This window comes from Lepidochelys kempii, chromosome 3 (genome assembly GCF_965140285.1).
Source record: "Lepidochelys kempii isolate rLepKem1 chromosome 3, rLepKem1.hap1, whole genome shotgun sequence".
Classification (NCBI taxonomy): Eukaryota; Metazoa; Chordata; order Testudines; family Cheloniidae; genus Lepidochelys; species Lepidochelys kempii.
Window position 1 is genome coordinate 178,858,951 of NC_136382.1, and position 23,923 is coordinate 178,882,873.

The 23,923-nt window shown below is 40.7% G+C and overlaps 1 protein-coding gene across 6 annotated transcripts in view; it reads left to right on the forward strand.

Moving 5' to 3' along the window:
• The window catches only part of MSH2 (mutS homolog 2), a 107,255-nt gene that overhangs the window by 18,516 nt on the left and 64,816 nt on the right, over positions 1 to 23,923 (forward strand). For 4 of the 6 annotated variants that reach the window (XR_012158275.2, XM_073339151.2, XM_073339150.2 and 1 more), the window contains one exon: positions 3,591 to 3,724. The exons of the other annotated variants lie outside the window; for them this stretch is intronic. Coding sequence is in view for 3 of the 4 variants with exons in the window: in XM_073339151.2 (XP_073195252.1) it covers positions 3,591 to 3,724 (134 nt within the window). In the remaining variant the exon portion in view is untranslated. The remainder of the gene's footprint in view (positions 1 to 3,590; positions 3,725 to 23,923) is intronic. 6 annotated transcript variants of the gene reach the window in all.

Sequence of the window (23,923 nt, forward strand, 5' to 3'; positions counted from 1 at the left end):
ATGGGCACTGTCAGCGTAGCCTTTTTAAAAACAAACGGCCGAATGTCGCTTTTGGTGTATTTGCTGACTATGCCCACAGAGAAATAGTTCAAACACTGGTGTATATACTGATTTCACCTGTTGTATTTTTTTCATACCAGATTCTGCTTAGTGCTCCTTGGCCTGAGTTACAAAGTATATGCATTTTGGGGCCCATGGAAGAAGCCCAGGGAGTAGAGTACTACTTCCCCACTCCACAAAGGAGAGACTCCTGGAGATTCCAGGGAATAAAGAACTCAGATCTGGCACCTAGGCTTGCTAGCTCAGGGAAAAAGGAGAAGCCTGAACATTTTTGCTGCCTTCTCCTGCTATACCCAAGAGTTTAGGGAGGGGAACCTCTGCTCCATTCCCTTCTCCAACTTTATGCAGGAGTTCTTGGGATTGGCACCCTCTAAACTCCTCTCCTTCCTGAGTTCCTGCCTGGGAGACTGGGACAGATGTAATTTTCTGACTAGATTCTTGGCATTGGGAGGACTCTTCCCATCTAATTTTAATCATTTGAAGATGGGCTTTTATTTAAGGGAGGTGTTGCATAGAGCAAGCTCAAAATATAGTCCTAAAAGTCCCCAATGCAGGGGATCAAAAAGTAGCTTAGTAAAATGGCACCTTGTTTACACAATAGATCTACTGACTTTAAAATGCAAATTCGCTGAAGTGGAATGTTTCACCAAATCTATTACAGATTTCACAAAAGTCTTGTTGAAACAGGTAGGTTTCTATTGGAAACTTGCTGGTGTTCCAGAGACCCTGCTGGGGCTGGCACTCAAGGTTTCTGAGCTCCCGTTTTCAAGCCTGGGCTTCCAGGGTCCCTGCTGTGGAGCTGGGAGCTTTGATTCCTAGAATCAGGTTCCAGAGCCACAGGTTTTGGGACAGCCCCTGCCATACAGACTACACCAGGGTCAGGCATTCTCAGGGCTTCCAGCTGGCCCAGGAGATTGGAAGTGCTGGGGTCACCAGCCTGAGGCAGTCTGTATGGTGGGGCTGCCTCTGTGCAGCAGACCCTGGGAATTGGTCCTATGACCTCCAGGCTCACAGTTTAGTGTCAGGGACCCTGGGTGACCGGAGAATCCTGGCTCAAACAGGGAGCCCATCAGGCCCAAGAGCTCCAGGGCTTATTGCAGTGGAATCCTTGTGAGTTTCATATCTAGGATTCAGTGAATGACAACATAGGGGCTTGGCTACACTTGCAAGTTAGAGCGCATTAAATCAGCCCCAAGTGCACTAACGCCTGAGGTGTCCACACAGGCAAGGCACCTAGAGCGCCTGGACTCTGCAGCTGGAGCACCCCTGGTAATCCTCCTGCACAAGAATCATAGAGCTTGTTGTGTCCTGGCTGAAATGCCGGGGTGTCAGTGTGGATGACATGTTGCATTACTGCACTGCGATTGGCCTCCGGGAACATCCCATAATCCCTTGAAGTCAAGTGGCCATTCTGGTCATTGTTTTGAACTTGGCTGCAGGCATGTGGATATCCCCTTTCAAAGCTCTGTTTCTGACAGCTGGCATGCTTATCTGCTCCGGGACACATAGCAAACCATTACTATGGAATTCTGCTGCTGCAGAGGGGTGGTGTGTGTGGGGGGCGGTCTGATGTTGATTTTCCCCCTGCTGCTGGAGCACACCATATTTTGGTCATTCCAAAATAAAATTTTGATCTCTGGCTTGCCTAAAAATTTCAGTAACTTTGCTTTAATTCCAGATTGGAACAAAAACAAATTCTGAAACAACTTCTCCCTAACCGAACACCCTGAGTTCTAGCCAGCTTTACTTGCTATATTCCTTATTTCTGTTAGCATTGCAGAGCAATATATCTTTCAGAGAACAAGATGGATTTTTTTGTCTTTTGCATCATAGTTGGTGTTAACCAAACTCCCAACTGTAGAATATTGTGACCACCCAAAACACGCAGCTTGTCATACAGATTTGCTTTTGAATTTGCAGAATGTCAGAGGAGTTGCCTCTCGTAAACCAAGCAGATTTGATTTGAAAATCACCTAGACACACAAAACAAGAATCTTGGCTATGACAGTTTTCAGATTAAAAATGTGTTTTAAATACAATTTAGCTATTTCTAAGACTTAACTTGTAAGTGATACATTAGCTATAACTTCAGAACCAGAGTAATTACAGGGTGAAAACAAAGCAGTTCAGACAGCAAAATGAAGGACTTGACTGCTTTGTTTTTTTCCTCTCTGTACTTACATCAGGGGAGCATCTTCAGTCAGTTTTTCATGGGATCTTTCTTTTACCCATGGTGCTCAAAGCTTTGTCCTGGTTCTCGCTGCTGTAATTAGTACAATGCAACATCTTGAGCTAGGATTGACAGGGTGTGTCTAAGTAGGTAAAATGAGCTGGAAACAGCTCTCTCCAAAGACAGTGGATGTGGCTCAATAAACAGCCTATGCATTTGCTGCCTTATGGGTAAGGCACTTCCTAATCTGTCCTTGGGTTGCCAGCCTGGGAACAAAGAGGTCTGCCACATGGCACTACTGCTTGAATGTCAGGCTTTTCTCTCTTGACTAGTGTTTCATCTAAATAGAAAATCTGTTATGAAGTCTGCTCTTACATGCTTTACAATTTGAGTCAATCGCTCTGTGAGGCAGGAAGTTTCTGACTGATAGCGCAGCTGATGTCATGTAGTTCCACATGGTGCCTGAGCCATACAATTGTAATGTGGATTGGCGAGTGCAGAAAAATAAAGTTTGCTAGGAAACTTTTGAAGAGATGCAAAACCAAATATCTGTTCTACTGTCCGTCAGTTGGCTAGGTATGTATTTTTAAACAAACGCTTTAGCTATTACATACAATAGAGTAAATGTTTCATATACGTGAAGTGCCAGTGACTGTTATATAAAGTATTTTGGAGTTGGCATGACAAATTTTAAAATAGTGTTAGGTCTTGGGTCTGCTTGCACTCAGCTTGATATTTCATTGTCGTATACAGTTCTCCGATATCTTGACTGTGGCTATTGTACTCTGCCAAAATAAGATTCTCACTTTCATTTTAAACTGATATTCTACCTTGCTGAATTCCATTTCTCTCTTCTGGACACTTTCTGCATTACTATAGTGTGTCTCTCTCTGATAGTGAAATCAGATCTGAGACTGGATTTCCATTTGAAGCCGTTTGATTTTAATTATAGGTGAGGGTGAGAGAGAAGAGATCAAAACTACAAACCCCTCCACCCAAGCTGAGACTTGAAGGCCTTGAAGCAGATGTATCAGCTATTTTTGAGTGTTAAATGTGTCTGCGAATTTCCTGCTGGCTGAATTTTGTATAGCTCATTTAAAAATATAAAGCTGTGCGGGTGCACACGGCAGGTCTGCAGTTAATATCTAACCAAGGACTGAAGATAGTGTACTATAATCTGAACAGACCTGGTTTAAAGGTTGTAGTGTATAGTACCACAAAGTGCCGTTATTCTGCTAAATTTCATTGGGTCAGAAATGTAAAACTAGAAAACTCAAATGTTCTACCAAGCTGCAGTCATCGGTTTTTTTTTTTGCCATATCCTCTATTTTTAAAATAATTTCTACATTTTTATTTCCAGAGTTCTGTTGAAAATGCCAACAGTACACAATCATTGGTTGGGTTATTAAATAAGTGCAAAACTCCTCAAGGACAAAGACTGATTAATCAGTGGATCAAACAGCCACTTACGGACAAGAACAGAATAGAAGAAAGGTAAACATACATATTGGTATGCATCTGATCACTTCACTGCAAATCCTTACACTATAGATAGGAGTCTGGTCATGCTTTTTTTTAGCAAATATATTATTTAGCCATATATTTATCAGAAACAGCTGTTCAAGGTTACAGTGTTGACTTTCTATTGGAAAATAGACTAACGAGCACTTAGAGATTTCTGTAGAGGATAATGTAAATTTGTTTACAGAATGTGTTAGGTGGTGCATTATACTTGGAGCAAAGGGCTTTTTTTCTCTAATCGATTTATATCTAATAGAAGGATTAATGTATCAGGTCACAGAGTAACAGCCGTGTTAGTCTGTATTCGCAAAAAGAAAAGGAGGACTTGTGGCACCTTCGAGACTAACCAATTTATTTGAGCATAAGCTTTCGTGAGCTGTAGCTCACGAAAGCTTATGCTCAAATAAATTGGTTAGTCTCTAAGGTGCCACAAGTCCTCCTTTTCTTTTTGTGTATCAGGTCACTAAGCTAAACCCTCCCAGTTATAATCGTTTATACTTAACCATATATCACAAGTTACAGGGGCGTGGAGCCACAGTAGGCTTTACAGTTTTGAACACTTGAGACTCAGGCTATGTAAATGCAGCAGCCACTTTCTGATTCTTATCTAAAAGTAAACTATACACAGCATGAATACTCCGGTCTCCCAGCCTATTCTGAAAATGCCTCCACTGTGTTAACAGAACATTTAGACACCTGAGTGATCACTTATATAGGATAGCACATCTAGATCACACCATTAGGAATGTTACCTTCTGAGTGGAGGGACTTGTCCACCTTTTATAGACGCTTACTATGCAGATCAAATACTCCACACACATAAATAGTCCGTTCTGTCTTGGGGCTTTATGCTGCAGCCCATCGCCATAGTATCTGAGTGCCTTTTATGTAAAATCAATAATAGTACCCCAAGGATTTTGATACTTCATAGAGCTTTTGGCACACTCCCACTCAGTGTGAATGGTTAGGTAGCTTTTATTTCCTCCTAGACATACAGGTTGAAGGTCAGAGGATGTGTTTGAAAAGTAACTTGTTTGCCTTGTGACATCTTGGTCATAATCTTTCTATAAGCAAACAAATGAAATTTTTGACACTTCCTAAAATAACTGAGTTATCCTTTCATGTTCTCAGATGGATAGCAGGTTTGTGGGTATATATGTACATTTTAAAATTATATTGCAAAGCACAGAAATGGAGGCCAGGAAATTCTGATTTTAACTTTGAAATGGCCCCAAAGGCTGGCTTTCATATGGTGCCTTGCCGATATTGCTTGACATACTTATATAAAACACTGTATATGCTGCAATTAGGGCTGTTGATTAATCGCAGGTAACTCACAAAAATAACTCAAAAAATTAATCACAAATTAAAAAAATTAATTGCTATTAATCGCACTGTTAAACAATAGAATACCAATTGACATTTATTAAATATTTTTGGATGTTTTTCTACATTTTCAGATACATTGATTTCAGTTACAACACAGTATACAAAGTGTACCCTGCTCACTTTATATTTATTTGATTACAAATATTTGCACTGTAAAAATTATAAACAAAAGATATTATTTTTCAGTTCACTTCATACAAGTATTGTAAGTTGCACTTTCACAATAAAGAGAGTGCACTAGGAATGTAGATTTTTTTGTTTTGTTTGTTTGTTACATAACTGCACTCAAAAACAAAGCAACATGAAATTTAGAGCCTACATTTTTTGTCCAGCCAATTGCTAAGACAAGTTTGTTTACATTTATGGGAGATAATGCTGCCCACTTCTTATTTACAATGTCACCAGAAAGTGAGAACAGGCGTGGGACTTTTGTAGCCAGCATTGCAAGGTATTTACATACCAGATATGCTAAATATTCGTAGGCCTCTTCATGCTTCAGCCATCATTCCACAGGACATGCTTCCATGATGATGATACTTGTTAATTAAATTTGTGACTGATCTCGGGGGAGAATTGTATGTCTCCAGCTCTGTTTTACCCGCATTCTGCCATATATTTCCTATTATAGTAGTCTCGGATGATGACTTAGCACATATTCATTTTAAGAACACTTTCGCTGCAAATGTGACAAAACGCAAGAAGGTACCAACGTAAGATTTCTAAAGATAGCTACAGCACTCAACCCATGGTTTAAGAATCTGAAGTGCCTTCCAAAATCTGAGAGGGATGAGGTGTGGAGCATGCTTTCACAAGTCTTAAGAGCCACACTCCGATGCGGAAACTATAGAACCCGAACCATCAAAAATGAAAATCAGCTTTCTGCTGGTGGCATCTGACTCAGATGGTGAAAATGAACATGCATCAGGCCGCATTGCTTTGGATTGTTATTGAGCAGAACCTGTCATTGGCATGTCCTCTTCAGTGGTGGATGAAGCGTGAAGGGACATATGAATCTTTAGCGCATCTGGCATGTAAATAACTTGTAACACTGGCCACAACAGTGCCATGCAAACTCCTCTTCTCGCTTTCAGGTGACATTGCGAAGAAGGTGCGGGCAGCATTATCTCCTGCAAAAGTAAACAAACTTGTTTCACTGAGCGATTGGCTGAACAAGAAATAGGACTGAGTGGACTTGTAGGCTCTAAATAAAGTTTTATATTTTGTTTTTGAATGTTTTTTTTGGACATAATTTTACATTTGTAACTTCAACTTCCGTGATAAAGAGATTGCACTACAGTACTTGTATTAGGAGAATTGAAAAATACTATTTTTGTTTTTTACAGTGCAAATATTTAATCAAAAATATAAAGTGAGCGCTGTACATTTTGTATTCTGTGTTGTAATTGAAATCAGTATATTTGAAAATGTAGAAAACATCCACAAATATTTATTTAAGTGGTATTCTATTATTAACAGTGTGATTAATCACGTTTAATTTTTTTAATTGCTTGACCATCCTAGCTGCAATGTCTTTGGAACAAGGGGTAGTATAACTACATGGAGTAGTATAAGAATGAAAGTTCTAAGAACTCTTATTTTAATAGGAGAAGTCAGACCTCCAGTGTATGCTGTCTAGGAACTTGCTTAAAGCAAGCCTCCTTCATAAAAATGTTATATTAAATATCTGTCTGAAATATTTGTCCCTAAGTTGCTTGAACGTCAGATGATTTTCATAGACTATCTGCATGAATTTTGGATTGTACCTGTAGCTGAAACCTCATTTTTTATTTTGGCCAGTTGCAAACCAAGATCCATTTTGACCCTTTGGATTTGTGTCCTTTTTAAGAATGGTGGTGCCAGTCACAGTTCCATAGCTAAGGTTGAATTCCATTTTGCACTGAAAGAGGCTAAATTCTTTTTCTGTCTGAAAGTCTTTCCCACAGTCACGCTGAGTACAGAATGACTTTTTTTCTGATAATATACAAGCAAATAGTTGAGTTAAAATTTGATATTCTAAGAAATTTAGCATCTATGGGAATCTCTTCTTTGCCTGAGTGACTCTGATGTAGTGGTTCTCAACCCTTGGGCTGCTTGTGCCCCAGTCAGCAAACAGCTGTGGCCCATGTGACATTCTCAGGGCCATACAGATAGTGTGTGTGTGTGTATGTGTGTGTATATAAAAAAAATTGTGTGGATGCAGCCCCACATAACACACAGAGAGCTACATATGCAGCCCACAATGGTAAATAGGATGAGTCATACAAAGATACTAAGAGCTAATACATAACTGATTATAGTGTGTAACATTACTAACTATAAAAATAGCCTGTGAAAGTCCTTGCTGTTTGGCAGACATTTGAAATCCCGAGAAACTAGAAATTCTGCTGACTGAAAAGTAGAGGTCGCTGTATCATGCTTCTTGGTGAGCTCTCATACATGGTATATTTGGCTCATTCCTTGAGTCTGGGGTGCATCCACATCTTTCTGAAATATCTCACTGTATAATTTCTGTTCATCTTTCTTAAACAAAAATGTTGATTCCACTGACCTATTCAGTCCTACATGTGTATTGTCTTATTGTGGTAGTCTCTGGGACCTGATCTGGGCCCTATTGTGCTAAGCATTGTACAAACACATAAGTGTCCCTACCTTGAAGAGTTTAGTCTAAATATACTGTAGAATTATGCACTTTAACATTAGTTACCTGGCTGGATTATTCTGAGATGCTTCTAAATTTTGCTTTGCTGTCTCTGCTGTTTACCTTGGTTAGGGAAATTAATCCCCGCTCTTGCAGCCTCAAACTATTGTTAATCTGACTACTAGATGTTGAAACTTTATACCACTCAGGGAGATTTGGATGATGAAATCAAGGGGTTCGGGTAGAATTTCCTTGTTCACTGAGCTTCTAGTGATTCATTCAAGACCTTTTCTAGACTAAAAAGGTTTTAAAAAAAACTCTGCTAAGCTAATGGGTTTTATTTAAGGGTTTAAAAACTTGTTGCTACCTAGTGCAATGGGTTTTAACACCTTTCAAAGTATTTTAACTAGTCAGGGTAACGCTAATGGTTTTATTAAGATACTCTGTAGTAGTTTCTCTTAAACTTTCTCTCAGAACAGGAAAATATAATTTATCCCTGCAAAGTATTGACAGTTATCACTGTGGCTAGCAGAAGTGTTAGTGTAATGATGCTCTGGAACAGTTGTCAGTCAAGGTTGAAGTTGGGACCTTTCAGTTTTTGTTTGAGATCAGCCTTCAGTGTTGAGGTTGAAAGGTATTAGCCTGCATCTACACCATGGAAAAAAATCCTGGTTAGGTTGGAGGTAGCAAACTCTGACCTAAACTTAGACCCCTTTTGAATTTGGACAAACTGTGAAAGTGCACCTAATGGCTACAGGGAAGTTTCCAACATATAGATTGATCAATGGACGTTTCACATCAGAACGTGACTTGTGATTGGTTTACAGGACAAGCTACTATAAATAGTGCAGGTGAAATGAGCGGTCATTTTACTGACATGAATAGGACTTGCTGGCTTTTGCAATAAGCCTCTAGTTTAAAATATAGATATACATTTTTATCTGATGACAGGGTGACATAGTAGCACTTAAAACTGTTTGAGCATTTGCATTATAAACCCCTTTTCAAGAATGCTTAATACAGTAACTCCTCACTTAACGTCATCCCAGTTAACGTTGTTTTGTTGTTACGTGGCTGATCAGGGAGAGAACATGCTCGTTTAAAGTTGCACAATGCTATTTATAATGTTGTTTGGCAGCCACCTGCTTTGTCCACTGCTTGCAGGAAGATCAGCCCCTTGGAGCTAGCTGGTGGGGGCTTGGAACCAGCCTGGACCAGCAGCCCCCACTATCGGCTCCCCTAAGTTCCCTGTGCGGCAGCCGCCAAGCAGGCTATCAATTGCCGGGCAGTTCAGCTGTCCCTCCCCTCCACTACCGTGTGCTGCTCCTGCCCTCTGCCTTGGAGCTGCTCCCGGGAGCCTCCTGCTTGCTGTGCGGGAGGTGGGGGGAGGGAGAGGGGTGTTAATGTCAGGGTGTCCCCCTCCCCCTGCTCCTGTACCTCATCTCCACAGAGTGGGCTTGGGGGGGGAGGGGGGACACGATACAGCTCAGGACCGAGGGAGCTTGCTTGCAGCAGCTGCTGTCTCAACTTGCTGATGTACTTAAAAAGGCAGTGTACTTAAAGTGGGGTCAGTGTACTTAAAGGGGCAATGTGCAACACACACACTCTGTCTCTCTCTGTCTCTTCCTCCCCCCACAGGGTGTATGTCTCTGTCTCTCTGTCATGCTGTATCTCCTACATTCCTGCTGCCTTGTAGAGTATGAGGCTACATTAATAGCAATGAGTTAACCCTTGAGGGCTCAGCTGAGTGCTAGTTCATCATTTAGCAGTAACGCATTCCTTGGGAAATATCCCACCCTCTTCCACTCTGACTCCACCACCTCAACTAAGCTTCGCAATCATCATTCCTGTGTACAGTATTGAATTGTTTGTTTACAACTGTGTGTGTGTGTGTGTGAGTGTGAGAGAGAGAGATGTCAAAGTAGTGTTTTTTGGGAACATAACTACAACGTTAAGCGAGGAGTTACTGTATTCTAAAAGTTGCTTCTGGGTCACTTACATTTTCATAAACTTTGGTTTTAGAAGCAAAAACCAACTAAAGACATGGACTTCAAGTGTTTTTAAAAAAACAACAAAAAATCCTACTAAACAAAAGCTTCATCAGCCCAGCACAAACAGATCAAACTAGTCACTTTTATGACTGTCCTCTACAAATCACTGATTTTAATTTTTGCATGTGCTACACATGGATTTAACTTTTTTAAATGATTGTCAAGTGATTTTACCTGTATTAATTTGGTTGGGCTGTAATATTCTAGGGAATAAACAAGTAACTTTGAACAGAGACTCCTTCTAAAACCAGTAGTTTGTGCCCAAGGGAGACGTATCAGTGTTTGGGTTGGATATGTTCCTGAAAGCTGTTTGCTTATCCACACTTATCCAAACTACTTTGGTCCAGAAATTAGATAGCCAATCTGATCTAATTTAGGTGGGAAACGCTGTTAATTTATCCAAATAGACTTGACCATCCTTAGTATGACCCTCAGCACTTCTAATTTTGTTATGCTTTCAATAGTATTTTCATGAAAGATGTAAATGGAACATTTTAAACATTTAGTATTTTTGATTGTGCACCAAAACAAATAAATGAAACTTTAGCTTAAAGCCCCAAACTCTGAGTTAAAGTGTAAATTGTCTGACCTGTCCTCTTGTTTGATATTTTGTACAAAAGTAAATAGGGTTGAATTGTCTTTTTCTTAAAAAGCCTGATAGCTTAAATAGGTACTACAACATGCCCATACCCAACCAATATTGAAGAATAAGTAGACTTTCATTGAGATTTCCTGTTCTAGCATTGCTCAGTACATGCCACCACTTCAGTAGCAGGTAAAAGCTAATAGAACTGTATGAAACTAATGGGCTTCGTTTCAGAAATTCAAGGAAACCTTTCTTTTCTCTTTTTCCACCCACACTGTTCTGCACCTGAGTCTGAGGTTCAAAGAAAATAAAACAGGAACTTGGCTGAAACGGTCAGGTTTTTGTCTGGCTTTTAGGCTTTGTTATAAAAATTTCACACCTCTTTAATAGACTAGGGACATCATACTGCCCCTCTTCTTTTGTTCTCAGCCTTCCAAGGTTAAGGTATAATAACTTTAAAAAAAAATGGAGGCTTTGCTTAAGATTTGTTTCTGACAAATCAGGAACTAAAACAGACTTTGAACGCCCCTGCCCTCTCTTTCTTAAATGACAAAAGTCTCCAGTTAACCTTTTAAAGGCTGAATGACTTAACTGTGTGTTCAAATAGTAAACAGTAATCATTCAAAGATAATTGCTTTTTGTCATGGTGTCCTTCTTGATTAGAAATTTGAGCTCATTCACTTAATGTAAAGGCATAGGAGCCCTGCATAGTTTATAGATTATTGCAACTGCTCTACTTAATCAAACACTGGATGAAAGTTTGACTATCCTAAACAACTAGAGTTGCCAGTTACTAGGGCACTGACAAGTAGTTGAATCTAGATTACTTTTAATTTTTATAAGTCCTGATAGAAACATTTTCATTAAATCTATGGACCAGAAAACCATTCTCCTCTAGGATTTGCAATATATATATGGAAACATTGTGCTAGTGCAGTAAAACCAGAATCTGATCTGGTTAGTTTGTTCTTAAATTGTACAAGCTCAGTGAAGTGCAAAGAGTAAAAATCAAAGGAACACAATTATCTTTGGAGAAGTAAATTTAGATGATTAAAATTCAATTCTAAAAGTCTAAAGTGCTTTGCTTAGTAATACAGGTTTCAGTGACACTTCTTTGCAAACCTGTTTCTCTAAACTGTCCCAGCAGTTTGAAGAATCTGTAGTTATGATTTTGTTAGGCTTTAGTATTTAACAAAATGAAAACTGGCACAAATCACCAGGAATCCTAGAAAAGTATGATACTGAGAACCAGTTTCAGCCAGTTCAGGATTTTTCTCGAAGAGTTAAGGGTGGGGCAGTTTCAATATGTGAAATGATAAACTGGCTAGTTACTGTACAGTACTTTGCTGCTTGTTCTTTATTGTAATTATGGAGAATAAAAATAGTCTCCGCTGTTTTGTCCTATGAAAAATGTTGCTTTTAAAACGGCTAATAGGCTTGGTTTTTTTTGTTGTCTTTCTGTCATGAACATATTTAGGTTTCAGTGGACAGGCAAACGTCATTTAGGTGTTTCCTTTAACAGGAAACTGTCTTCCCGTCAATAACTCTCATGCACGACTAAGAGTTTCTTGTATATGAATTGTTTGGTATTCAGTGGTCAGGATTCAATGTGAAACTGAAGGCTCTTCGTTTGAATCCTAAGTATGATGACGACGATCTCTCTGCTTTGACGCTGTTCAGCAGTACTGCTTGCAGCAGTCCGAACTAGTTGGTGGTGTCATAAACTAACTGAGTTATATAATTCAGGGTTAAACTCATTTTATATTATTGTACCTGGTTCATAGTATAGTGGGGGCAGTTTACATTTCCATGGTAATTTATACAAATTTTCAGTGATAAAGACTGAACAACTGTTGTTCCGTCAAGAACTATTTTTATTGTTTAAATTAGACATTACTCCTGGGGGGATTCTGTGCCCAAAAAAATCAAAATTCTGCATATTTTATTTGTCAAAATGTAATATAATCACACCAGTTTCAATTGTTTTGAAAATTTATTTAAACTACGATACAGAAAAAAATTCACAATAAGTATTTAGCATTTCCTAAACACATGAAAGTTAAGTTACAAACATTTGGTAACTAATACTCTGCATTCCAGTTATAGTCCTGGATTTTCATTTAAATTACAGAATATCAAACAGCACAGGGAAAAAAAAACAAGTAGAATGTCATTTTAAATTGCTCAGACTTTCACACATGAGTCATAGTTTTGATGCTCATTGTCCTGGACCTGGCTGGGTACCTTGGGGAGTGCTTGGTTTTGATTGTCCTGACATTTTGACTGCTTGGTAAATATTTTATTTGCCCTTTTTTTTTTTAATTTATTAAATGGATCTGTAAATTAAATCCTGAGCTGTAATCTCACCCCATTGTGCCACTTTGGCACAGGAAAAAAGTGATAAAGCTCATAGATCTTCCTATCTGACAGGTTTCAGAGTAACAGCCGTGTTAGTCTGTATTCGCAAAAAGAAAAGGAGTACTTGTGGCACCTTAGAGACTAACCAATTTATTTGAGCATGAGCTTTCGTGAGAAAACCTGTATTTGTGCTGGAAATGGCCCACCTTGATTTTCATACACATTGTGAGGAGAGCAGTCACTTTGAATAAGCTATTACCAGCAGGAGAGTGAGTTTGTGTGTGTGGTTTTTGGAGGGGGGTGGAGGGGTGAGAGAACCTGGATTTGTGCTGGAAATGGCCCACCTTGATTATCATACACATTTTAAAGAGAGTGGTCACTTTGGATGGGCTATTACCAGCAGGAGAGTGAGTTTGTGTGGGGGGCGGGCGGAGGGTGAGAGAACCTGGATTTCTGCTGGAAATGGACCAACTTGATGATCACTTTAGATAGGCTATTACCAGCAGGAGAGTGGGGTGGGAGGAGGTATTGTTTCATGGTCTCTGTGTATATAATGTCTTCTGCAGTTTCCACAGTATGCATCCGATGAAGTGAGCTGTAGCTCACGAAAGCTCATGCTCAGATAAATTGGTTAGTCTCTAAGGTGCCACAAGTACTCCTTTTCTTCTTCCTATCTGAGTATTCCCTTGCTGTCATTTATAGTAAGGCTCCTTTACATCTCTCTGGCAATGTAGGGGCCTTAAAAGTTTTACAGGTTTTATGCTCCTAGGAGAATTGACTGAGAATGGGAATAGCTAACTAACAATAGGAACGTTAACAATGTTACTACACAGGCAGGCTGCTACATTTCTGCCTACCTTGTGCATAATAAAGTTATTTAAGAAATACTTTATTATAGTAGTCTGGAAACCCAGATAAACAAAAATTTTCAATACCTTTTCTTCCCATCCTCTACTCTCAGTAAGAAATTAGTTTTATTGAAGACTTTTTGGAGAAAGAAGGGTTGGAATGAAAGTTTCATTTCCATAAAAACCAGATATCTAAGTGCCTAATATAAAATAATTTTCTAAATCTTGCAATTTAAATGTCAATACAACAATATAAGGAGCCTGGGGGATTACAGTGGATGAGAAGATGGATAAATTGTTGGATATGTTGTTGCCAAGAAGCCAATTGGGCTGAATTAGTACTTGCAGTGGCGAAGGTCTAGGTTGGATATTAGGAAACACTATTTCACTAGGATGGTGGTGAAGCACCTAAGGAGGTGATGGAACCTCCATCCTTAGAGGTTTTTAAGGCGGGCTTGACAAAGCCCTGGCTGGGATGATTTAGTTGGTGTTGATCCTGCTTCGAGCAAGGGATTGGACTCGATGACCTCCTGAGGTCTCTTCCAACCCTAATGTTCTATGGTGGTAAAGTACTGGAATTGGAAAGTAGCCCAACAAGTAGAGCCCTGTGCGATTGGCGATCCGCAAAAATGATCCACAGATATCCGCATCTGCTGATGCTGTTATCTGCGCATATAAAGCGGATATCTGTGGATTTCCAGGGCTCTACCAACAAGAATGTTCTGAAATTTGTTTGCTTTGTATCGTATCATTGGAGGATACAGGGTTGATGTCGGAAATGTCTGGTTTTTACATGTTGATAAAGAAACTGTGATTTAAATATGTTCTTGCTTATTGAGATGTCAGAAATCAAGCTTACTGTTCAAATGTGTAGAGGAGCCTATCACTGTGAACCAAGAAGTTAGCTGCTTCTTTCTCCTCCCATAACTTTCATTCTCTTATCCGCCAAAAAATATCATTTGGTTAGGGCCCTACCAAATTCATGGTCCATTTTGATCAATTTCACAGTCATAGGACTGTGAAATTTCAGGGTTTCAGATATTTACATCTGGGGCGGGGCGGTCACGGTATTGTCACCATTCTGCATTGCTGTTGACGGAGGTGCTGTTTTCAGAGCAGGGTAGCTGGAGAGCAGCAGGCAGCGCAGACCCAAGGGTCACATGGTCGGGGGTGGGGGGCAGGGCTAACCTTATGTGTGGGCGAATGCCCTGGGTTCAGGTGGTGGTGTGGTCCCTCCCCACACACAGCCAGCTCAAGGCCCTTTTACCCCCCAAGCGCTGGACCAGGAGCTGGGTGCCAGAACCTTTGTAAAAGTTCGGGGGGGAGGACACCGGTGCTGGAACTGGGAGGGCTGGGGGACATGCCCCCCACTTTTAAGCATGGGTATAGTTTGGGAGTGCGGGGGCAGGGTTGTCCTCCCAAACTGCAAGCCTCAGGCTGGCACAGAGTAGTGCCAACAGGAGCTGCGCTGTGTGGCAGCGTTGTCCCTCCAGTTGGCAAGCCTCGGGTAGGTATGGATTGGAGCCTGCAGGGGCTGTGCTTTGTGCTGGGGGAGCCGCACAAGGCAGCACCTGCCTGAGGCTTGCAGTTTGGTGGGGGTGAGAGGCAGTGTTACCCTCCCTGAACTACACCCATGTTAAAAAAGTGGGGGGAACTTGGCCCCCCGTCCACCTGGTTCTGGTGCTATCAGCTGGGGGCGCTCCAGCAATAGTTTGATGCCTCCTGGAAGGAAGAAACATCACACTAGCCTGCAGATTTCCCCCCTTTCCAGCCAGAGTTCAGTTCTATTGTCTACTTGTTTGGACCTTCCTGTACAGCCACCTTGTTTACAAGCTGCTCCAGAGTGTTTGCCTGTTGTGGCTACCACTGGCCTCCTTGCCAGCGACGGGCTGTTTCTGACCCCAGCTCCCAAGCTTGTTAGGGTTTCTCACCACAGCCAGTTCCAAAACTGCTGCCTCCAGCCTGCTCTGACATAGCCTCGCTGTGTTTCTGTCCTCCTGGGCCAGGTATACCCAGGTCCTCTCTTGCCTCTGGCTCTATTCTATTTTTCTGTGCTGGAAGGATTATGAAGCTCTCTGCTGGTAGGAGTTAACACAATGCCCAGTAAGGAGCTGGCATGTTCATAACAATTCGATACTTGCAGTAAGCTATGTTAGAAGGGTATATTCTGTCAGTGAAATAGTCTGTTACCTTGGTTTAAATAAAGATTTAAAATATCTAGGTTTAGCATTTATCCATTGTAATAAATCATATATTCTATGTAAATGGCAAATTTAGCCTGTGTGTGTATCTTTGTTCATCAGCTTGTAAATGAGCTATCTGGTGTAATTTGAAGCATTTTTAGCCTAGAGACTAACACCTGCATTTAATGAAAAACTTTCATGAAAAAACTTTCTGAATTTTTTCTGATAGAGAGGGCACATAGTTAAACTGTATCTAATGACTAATGGCAGCGGTATTGCATGTGTCTTTAATGCTGTATTTCATTAGCTGAAAATTAATATTTAACACTGTTATCCTGCATTTATGATTTTGTTATTGTAGGATTACGTTAGCTAGTTCTTGGTGGTATTGACACTTGGCAGTAACTAGTTGGAGGGTGGACCTGAATAAAGCACGTGTTCTTCTACAAGCCTTTTTATTTGAGGAGTGGAGGAGGAGAATATTGTTTTCTTCCTCCTTTAGTGCATCCTTTTTTTCCAGATTAGTTCAGGTCTGTCTTTCTATTAAAAAAATTACTTTATCTGGAAAATTTTTCAAACCTTCCAGCATTTATCACAATTCCCATTCCTCCAGCTTTTGAGATGAGAAAGTGAATCACCTTCAGATTATAGTCACAGAAGCTACAGTGGATGGGCTGGAGTTAGTGATTTTTGCAGTGTTGCAAACCCGTAGTTTCAAACTCCACACCTAAAATAGCATACTTTAAACATCCAATTCCTGATTTATTAGTGCATATGTTTTCTTTGTTCTGTTACCTTGCTTTGTTTTTCAAAATTGTTTTCTGTAAGCTCGTTAAGTCGTCTTTCCTTGACTTTTCTTACATCATACTAGTGGCATTCCCTGAAAATTGCATACTACAAAAGCACTGGGAATTTGTCATGAACTGGGGAAATAGTGGTGACCTTGTAGTAAGTAACATGCTAAACTAGGAATGCAAGTTCTGAAGAATTTTATCTCACTTAAGACAGTTTCCTTCAAAGCTTTGAGCAAGTGTGTGGGGAGCGGGGAATGGCAGGAGAATTTTGTGGGGAGAACTTAGATGGCCTAGAAAGCTTCTAGGAAAATTGTGGAGTCCTAGATTGCACAAATTGTTCTGTGGTAATGCCTCTAGAAGGGAACTTTATTTACCAAAGTGGCTGAGCAAGCCTACTGTAGGATGTAAGACTACCTATCCTCCCACAGTCATTTGTATCTACATGTATACATTCACACAAAATATGGGCCAACACATTAAAGAGCTTTAGAGTGAACTGAGAAACTGCTCTGTACAAGCTCAGCCCTTAAGGATGCACAACGTGAGAGACTAAACTTCATACACTTTTTCTTTTACTTGCATAAGTATTTACATGTCAGTCTAGAGACACAATATAATAACTTTATCTTTAGTGGTGGATTCTGTTAGTGCATACTGAAGAATTTTGTCAGCACTAATGAAATTTGGTTTTAACTTTGTAAAGTCTTAGAGGCAACATTTTGATATCCTAAATTGACCACGTAGAGTGTATTTAGAAAACAGTATTTTCAGTTGTTGGTATAAAAAACTTAAAATAAGTAATCTTAGTAGAGAACTAATACTCAAGTGTTTCACCTTCAAAGTACTCAAATAGCTAATTGATACTATATTGTAAATACTGCATGAGGCTGATATTTTACCTTTTATGTAAATGGCAATGTTGCCCTCTGCTGGAGATTCCAAACGCCATCAGAAATTAGAGACACGTATTTCAAAGCACAAAACTTTAGATAATATTTAAGGACTGACTGTAGCAGCATAGGTGATGCATAGGAGTGCTTCCCTCTGGCTTGAAATGGTTTCTATCATATACAGGGTTTACAGTTTGGTTCAGTGGCTCTCAGCACCCTCACTATACAAATTGTTCCAGCACCCTGTGTAGCAGTGGTGTCACAGAATAATGGTGTAAAATCTATTGGCATCATGCAACAAATTGTAATGATTTTTCTTGTATTGTTGCTTTTCATACTTTTTTTTTTCTTTGTAGAAAATAGCTTCTACATACAGGTCTAAGATTGTCAGTGTTTTGTTACAACTTGTATTTACAAAAAATCCTTTGCAGGTCATCATTTAAGATCAAATGATTACTGATTTGGGATATTAAGCAATCTTTTAAGATTTGTGCGTTGGTTTTAAAGTGTATGGGACAGGAATGAAGCCTCCCACAGCCATAATAACATGATCAAGTCCCCATTTATGTATGATTGATACCATCAATATCACAATTCAAATTGTATAGTGAAAGTAACATTTCCAGGTAATTTTGACCTGTTCCAAGTAAAAATATAGGTATACAGAGTACATTCACAGTTCAGTTGGGGGTAAGGGAGCAAAGAAGGAAGTGAAATGGCTTGATTCAACTTCAGGTCCCAATCTGGTATAAAGAGCAATACTGATCAGAAGTATAGTTTCCGATCATCGAAACACCTTAGCAGCCACTAACTAAGAAACCTTTTGGTTAGAGAGAACACATTTTTACAGAGTGCAACATTGACCAATAAGAGAAGTTAAGATTTGGCAGATCTGCCCATAGTGGGGGCTATCCTAGGTTGTAACAATATGGCAGGATAACGAAGCTTACTAGTTTAAAAAATGTTCTGTCATCTGAAACAAAAGTGTTAACCTTTAAGTTGCATGTGTTCATGCTGAAAATGCTCCCATAGGAGGGCTATTTTATGTATTACATACAAATTTGACATCAAATAAGGACTAGGAATACTAGTCTTTCCTCAGATGCTGGGAAAGGGAAAACATACTGAAGAGGAGTAGTGATCGCTTGACTTTACTCCTGAGTTTTTTCAGAAGGACACGAAACTGTATGAAATGAAAGTTGGGAGTGCTGGAGGAAATGGTCAGGAATGGGGAGCAGTAGCAATAGGAGGGAATGGGTAGATGGCTGACAGGATGGGAGATAAAAAAGGGAAGGAGGAGGATCCTGGGAACTGCAGGCCAGTCAGCCTAACCTCAGTCCCTGGAAAAATCATGGAGCAGGTCCTCAAGGAATCAATTCTGAAGCACTTAGATGAGAGGAAAATGATCAGGAACAGTCAGCATGGATTCACCAAGGGCAAGTCATGCCTGACTAATCTAATTGCCTTCTATGACGAGAAAACTGGTTCTGTAGATGAAGGGAAAGCAGTGGACGTGTTGTTCCTTGACTTTAGCAAAGCTTTTGACGCTGTCTCCCACAGTATTCTTGCCAGCAAGTTAAAGTATGGGCTGGATGAATGGACTATAAGGTGGATAGAAAGCTGGCTAGATTGTTGGGCTCAACAGGTAGCGATCAATGGCTCCATGTCTAGTTGGCAGCCGGTATCAAGTGGAGTGCCCCAAGGGTCAGTCCTGGGGCCGGTTTTGTTCAATATCTTCATAAATAATCTGGAGGATGGTGTGGATTGCACCCTCAGCAAGTTTGCAGATGACACTAAACTGGGAGGAGAGGTAGATACACTGGAGGGTAGGGATAGGATACAGAGGGAGCTAGACAAATTGGAGGATTGGGCCAAAAGAAATCTGATGAGGTTCAACAAGAACAAGTGCAGAGTCCTGCACTTAGGACAGAAGAATCCCATGCACCGCTACAGACTAGGGACCGAATGGCTCGGCAGCAGTTCTGCAGAAAAGGACCTAGGGGTTACAGTGGACGAGAAGCTGGATCTGAGTCAACAGTGTGCCCTTGTTGCCAAGAAGACCAATGGCATTTTGGGATGTATATGTAGGGGCATTGCCAGCAGATAGAGGGATGTAATCATTCCCCTCTATTCGACACTGGTGAGGCCTCATCTGGAGTACTGTGTCCAGTTTTGGGCCCACACTACAAGAAGGATGTGGAAAAATTGGAAAGAGTCCAGCGGAGGGCAACAAAAATGATTAGGGGACTGGAACACATGAGTTATGAGGAGAGGCTGAGGGAACTGGGATTGTTTAGTCTACGGAAGAGAAGAATGAGGGGGGATTTGATAGCTGCTTTCAGCTACCTGAAAGGGGGTTCCAAAGAGGATGGCTCTAGACTGTTCTCAGTGGTAGCAGATGACAGGACAAGGAGTAATGGTCTCAAGTTGCAGTGGGGGAGATTTAGTATGGATATTAGGAAAAACTTTTTCACTAGGAGGGTGGTGAAACACTGGATTGCGTTACCTAGGGAGGTGGTGGAATCTCCTTCCTTAGAAGTTTTTAAGGTCAGGCTTGACAAAGCCCTGGCTGGGATGATTTAGTCGGGGATCGGTCCTGCTTTGAGCAGGGGGTTGGACTAGATGACCTCCTGAGGTCCCTTCCAACCCTGATATTCTAAGATTCTTTGCAATTCTGCTTCATAGATTAAAACAGACTACTCAAATTTTACCTGGAAGCTTATTAGAATCCTGAGCAGATCCCAGAGCACGGGAAAGAGGTGCATCTGACAACTCCACTTAATAGATGGGCTGTAGCATTCTGCACAAGTTTCATTTTCCAAATATTCCCAAAGTGGAGCCCTGTGTAGCGTGTATTACAGCAATCTGTGTATTGGTTCATCTCTCCTTTGGGAGATAGGGCCGAAAGGAGAGGGCTGTGTGTTGCTCCTCATATTCCTTTCAGTAATTCCAATCAAGTGCTCCTGTGAAAGAGGCAGGGCTGCTGTGTGTCTGAAATGTTTGTAAATGTGCCATTTGTCTAGAAATCTGCTCCCCCCCCCCCATTACACATCTGTGCACTTTAGATTCTCATGTTTTTTTAAATTTAACTGTTGGGATGATAATGGACAAAATGGCCTGGAATGGACTATTCTCAGTAAGTGTTGCTTTGTGCTGTTAAAACACTTGCAGTATGTTGACCCCAGTCCACCCAGCAAACTGACTACAGTTTAATGGCAGATAAAACTATCCTAGTGTATAGTCTGCCGATACATTGAAGTTTGTAAAACACATTGGGTTCTCCCAGGATGAAAGGTGCTTTATACATGTAAGCTTGGTGTATATTGTTTGTTCAGAAGTTTAACAATTGGGCATGGGTTCAATCTCTGTACTGGTTTTTCAGTTTGTAGAGTGATTAAATAGCAAAGTAAAACAGCCAAGATGTTTTGTAAGACTATATTTACGTCAATTTCTGGATGACTCGCAAAAAAATTGGTTGGGTGCAGGTGCAGTGAGTCCATGGAATAGTTTGTGATATTTGCTGACAGCTCAGCAGAAATGCAATGTTCTGAGGTAAGTCATCTTTGAAAGAACTAGCTTATGACAAAGTCATGCCAGTATAAAGAAGAACCCTCATTCAGTCTGCCATACTTATTATTAACATGAGAGCTAAAAGTATTAATCACTTAATTGAAAAGGTGTAAAAAAAACCGTAAATCCACAATGCCAGTCGTGTATTTAAAGATATTATCCTATTGCCTTCTTAGCTTTGAATGAACTAATCTTTAAGCTAGTTGAATACATTGCAATGAAGAAAATATTCCCTTTACACCTGCAAAAGAGGCTACTACTATCGAACACTTCAAAAAACCTGAGCTCTATCTGCTTGGCCAGTGACCTCAGAAAGTTCAGTGGTTTGACTTTCTTCAGACCTTAGCAGCAAACATGTATGGCTTATTTTTGATGTGTTGAAATTGTTTTAATAGATTATAATTTAGGTCTTAACATAGGTTGCCATAATTTCAAATATAATTTTAAATAGGCTTATTTTTTAAAAAGAGTTAAATTTAAATCAGACTTTTACTTTAAAAAATCTGATGTGATTTTCTTTTTTTAAATCACCAGTTTTTATCTACCCTGGTCAAGCCTATTAATGACCGTTGGGCATTTTTTTTACCAGACACTTCCACACGTGCTGCTTTTTACATTCACGCAGAAAACCACAGTATCTATTACTACAGATATATCTTTATTTCTGTAAGGCAGTCTTTTTAACCTTGTGATTCTGTAATTTGGTTTGCATACATATCAGTCTTGCTTAATGCTTTCTTGTCAACTTAAGAAACCTTATCAAACTGTAAAAGCTTAGAAATTGTGTTGAAAGGTATGCCTGTTACGTCAGGATTGAGTCTGATACCATCAACATTGTAATTAAAAAAGGCCCATTGGCATAGCAACAGAGGAAGCAATCTGTGTGTGTAGGGAGAAGCTTGCAGACCTCCTCTCAATAGAGACAAGACATGGAAATAAGCATATTGAATTCATCATGTCTTTTCATGGTGTTCTGTGTTTAAATTAGTCATGATTTTGTAGTGGTACATCAGAGTGGTGGTTTGTAGGAACAGGGGTGAAATGGTAGCAGTTGAGTTGTGCCAAAAAAGTGGAGATACTGATTTCCTTTAGAGATCTACAAGATTAGTACCTATTGATATTCAAAATAGAAAGAATTAATTTGGACTAGTGAGAGGAAAAAACTGAGAAAGAATGGTGCTGAAAGCCCTTTCTAAATTCAGGGAGAATGACTTTAGTCCATAACCTTAACTAAAGAAAACTGATGTGACTTGAAGGTTGTATTTAAAAAACAAACAAACAAAAAAACATTCTCCTGGTTTTTTTTACTAATGACAAATAAACCACGAGCTAGGTACCAATGCAGGACATGAATTCTCTGTTTAGTACCTTTTCCTGTTAAATCAAAATTGTTTCCCCAGTTCTGTGGTGAGAAGCATGCTTTCACCTGCCCTCCCCCTCTGAGGTCTGGTCTGCACTACAAAGTTAAGTCAACGCAAAGTGGTTTATGGCAACCTAATGATAGTCATAGACTTTTTAAGGTCAGAAGGGACCATTATGATAGTCTAATCCGAACTCCTGTACAATGCAGGCCACAGAATCTCACCCCCCCACTCCTGTAATAAACCCCTAACCTATGTCTGAGCTATTGGAGTCCTCAAATCATGGTTTAAGGACTTCAGCATCTACACTACAATGTTTCTCCCGCTGATGTAAGTCTCCTGCTACATCGACTTACCACCACTTAATGCTTAAGTCAACATAGATAGATCACCGCAGTGGTTGTGAAGACACTGTGTTGCTTGCATCGACTTAAGTGGCCTTCAGGAGGCTTCCCACAATGCTCCATTGCGACCACTCTGCTCACTGTTTTGAGCTCTGCTGCCCAGCGGCCAAGTGTGCAGAAACGAGCCCCATCCCTTTTAAGGCCTACACATTTTTAAAATTCCATGCACTGTTTGTTCAACATGGAGAGCTCACCTAGCAACTGTCGAGCATGCCAGCTACAAACTCCACATGCGAACCTGCCTGGAGCGTACCAGAGGTGGTGGATCTTCCGCATCTGTGGGGAGAAGAGGCTGTGCAGGCACAGTTCAGATCCAGTTGTAGAAATGTGGACATCTATGAGCAGATCGCTTGGCGCATGGGGGAGAAGGGCTACAAGAGGGACCCACAGCAGTGCAGCATGAAAGCCAGGGAGCTGCAGCCGGCATGTCAGAAGGCCAGGGAGGCAAGCAGTCGCTCTGGGATGGTGCTGCAGACATGCCGTTGTTACAAGGAGTTACATGCTATCCTCTGTGATGACCCCGCCATCACTCCCAAGACCTCTGCGGAGACATTGGAGGAGTCAGAATCACGGGCCACCACACTCAAACCTGAGGACATGAATGGGGGACAGGCGACCAGGGAATCCAGTGTCATGGCAAGTCAGGAGCTGTTCTTAACCCCAGAGCAGTCCAGCTAGTTGCAACACTCCAGCATAGGCGAGCATGATGCCAGGGAAGGAACTTCTGGTAAGTACGTGGTTTGCACTGATATTTCGGGGACACATCTTCTCATTTACTAGTTTTTTATTTATTACAAGAGGTAGTGAAATAGCCACTCTACCTCCGCTGGTTACCTGCTTCTCATTGTCTGGCACAATTAGGCAGAGGTGGCCCTGTGAAATATTTTGTTTGTGTGCACCATGATGTCTCCTGAATCATCCAGAGAGATCTTAAGGAGACTTCCCTGGAGGTACTCAGCATTCCATTGCCAAAGGTTCTGTGGAAGGCTGCCTTATTTCTGCCACTGCGGTAGGACATTTTCCCATGCAACTCGGCAATTAATTTGGCAGGCATCATTGCAGCGCACAGGCTAGCAGCATACAGACCTGGTCTGAAACTG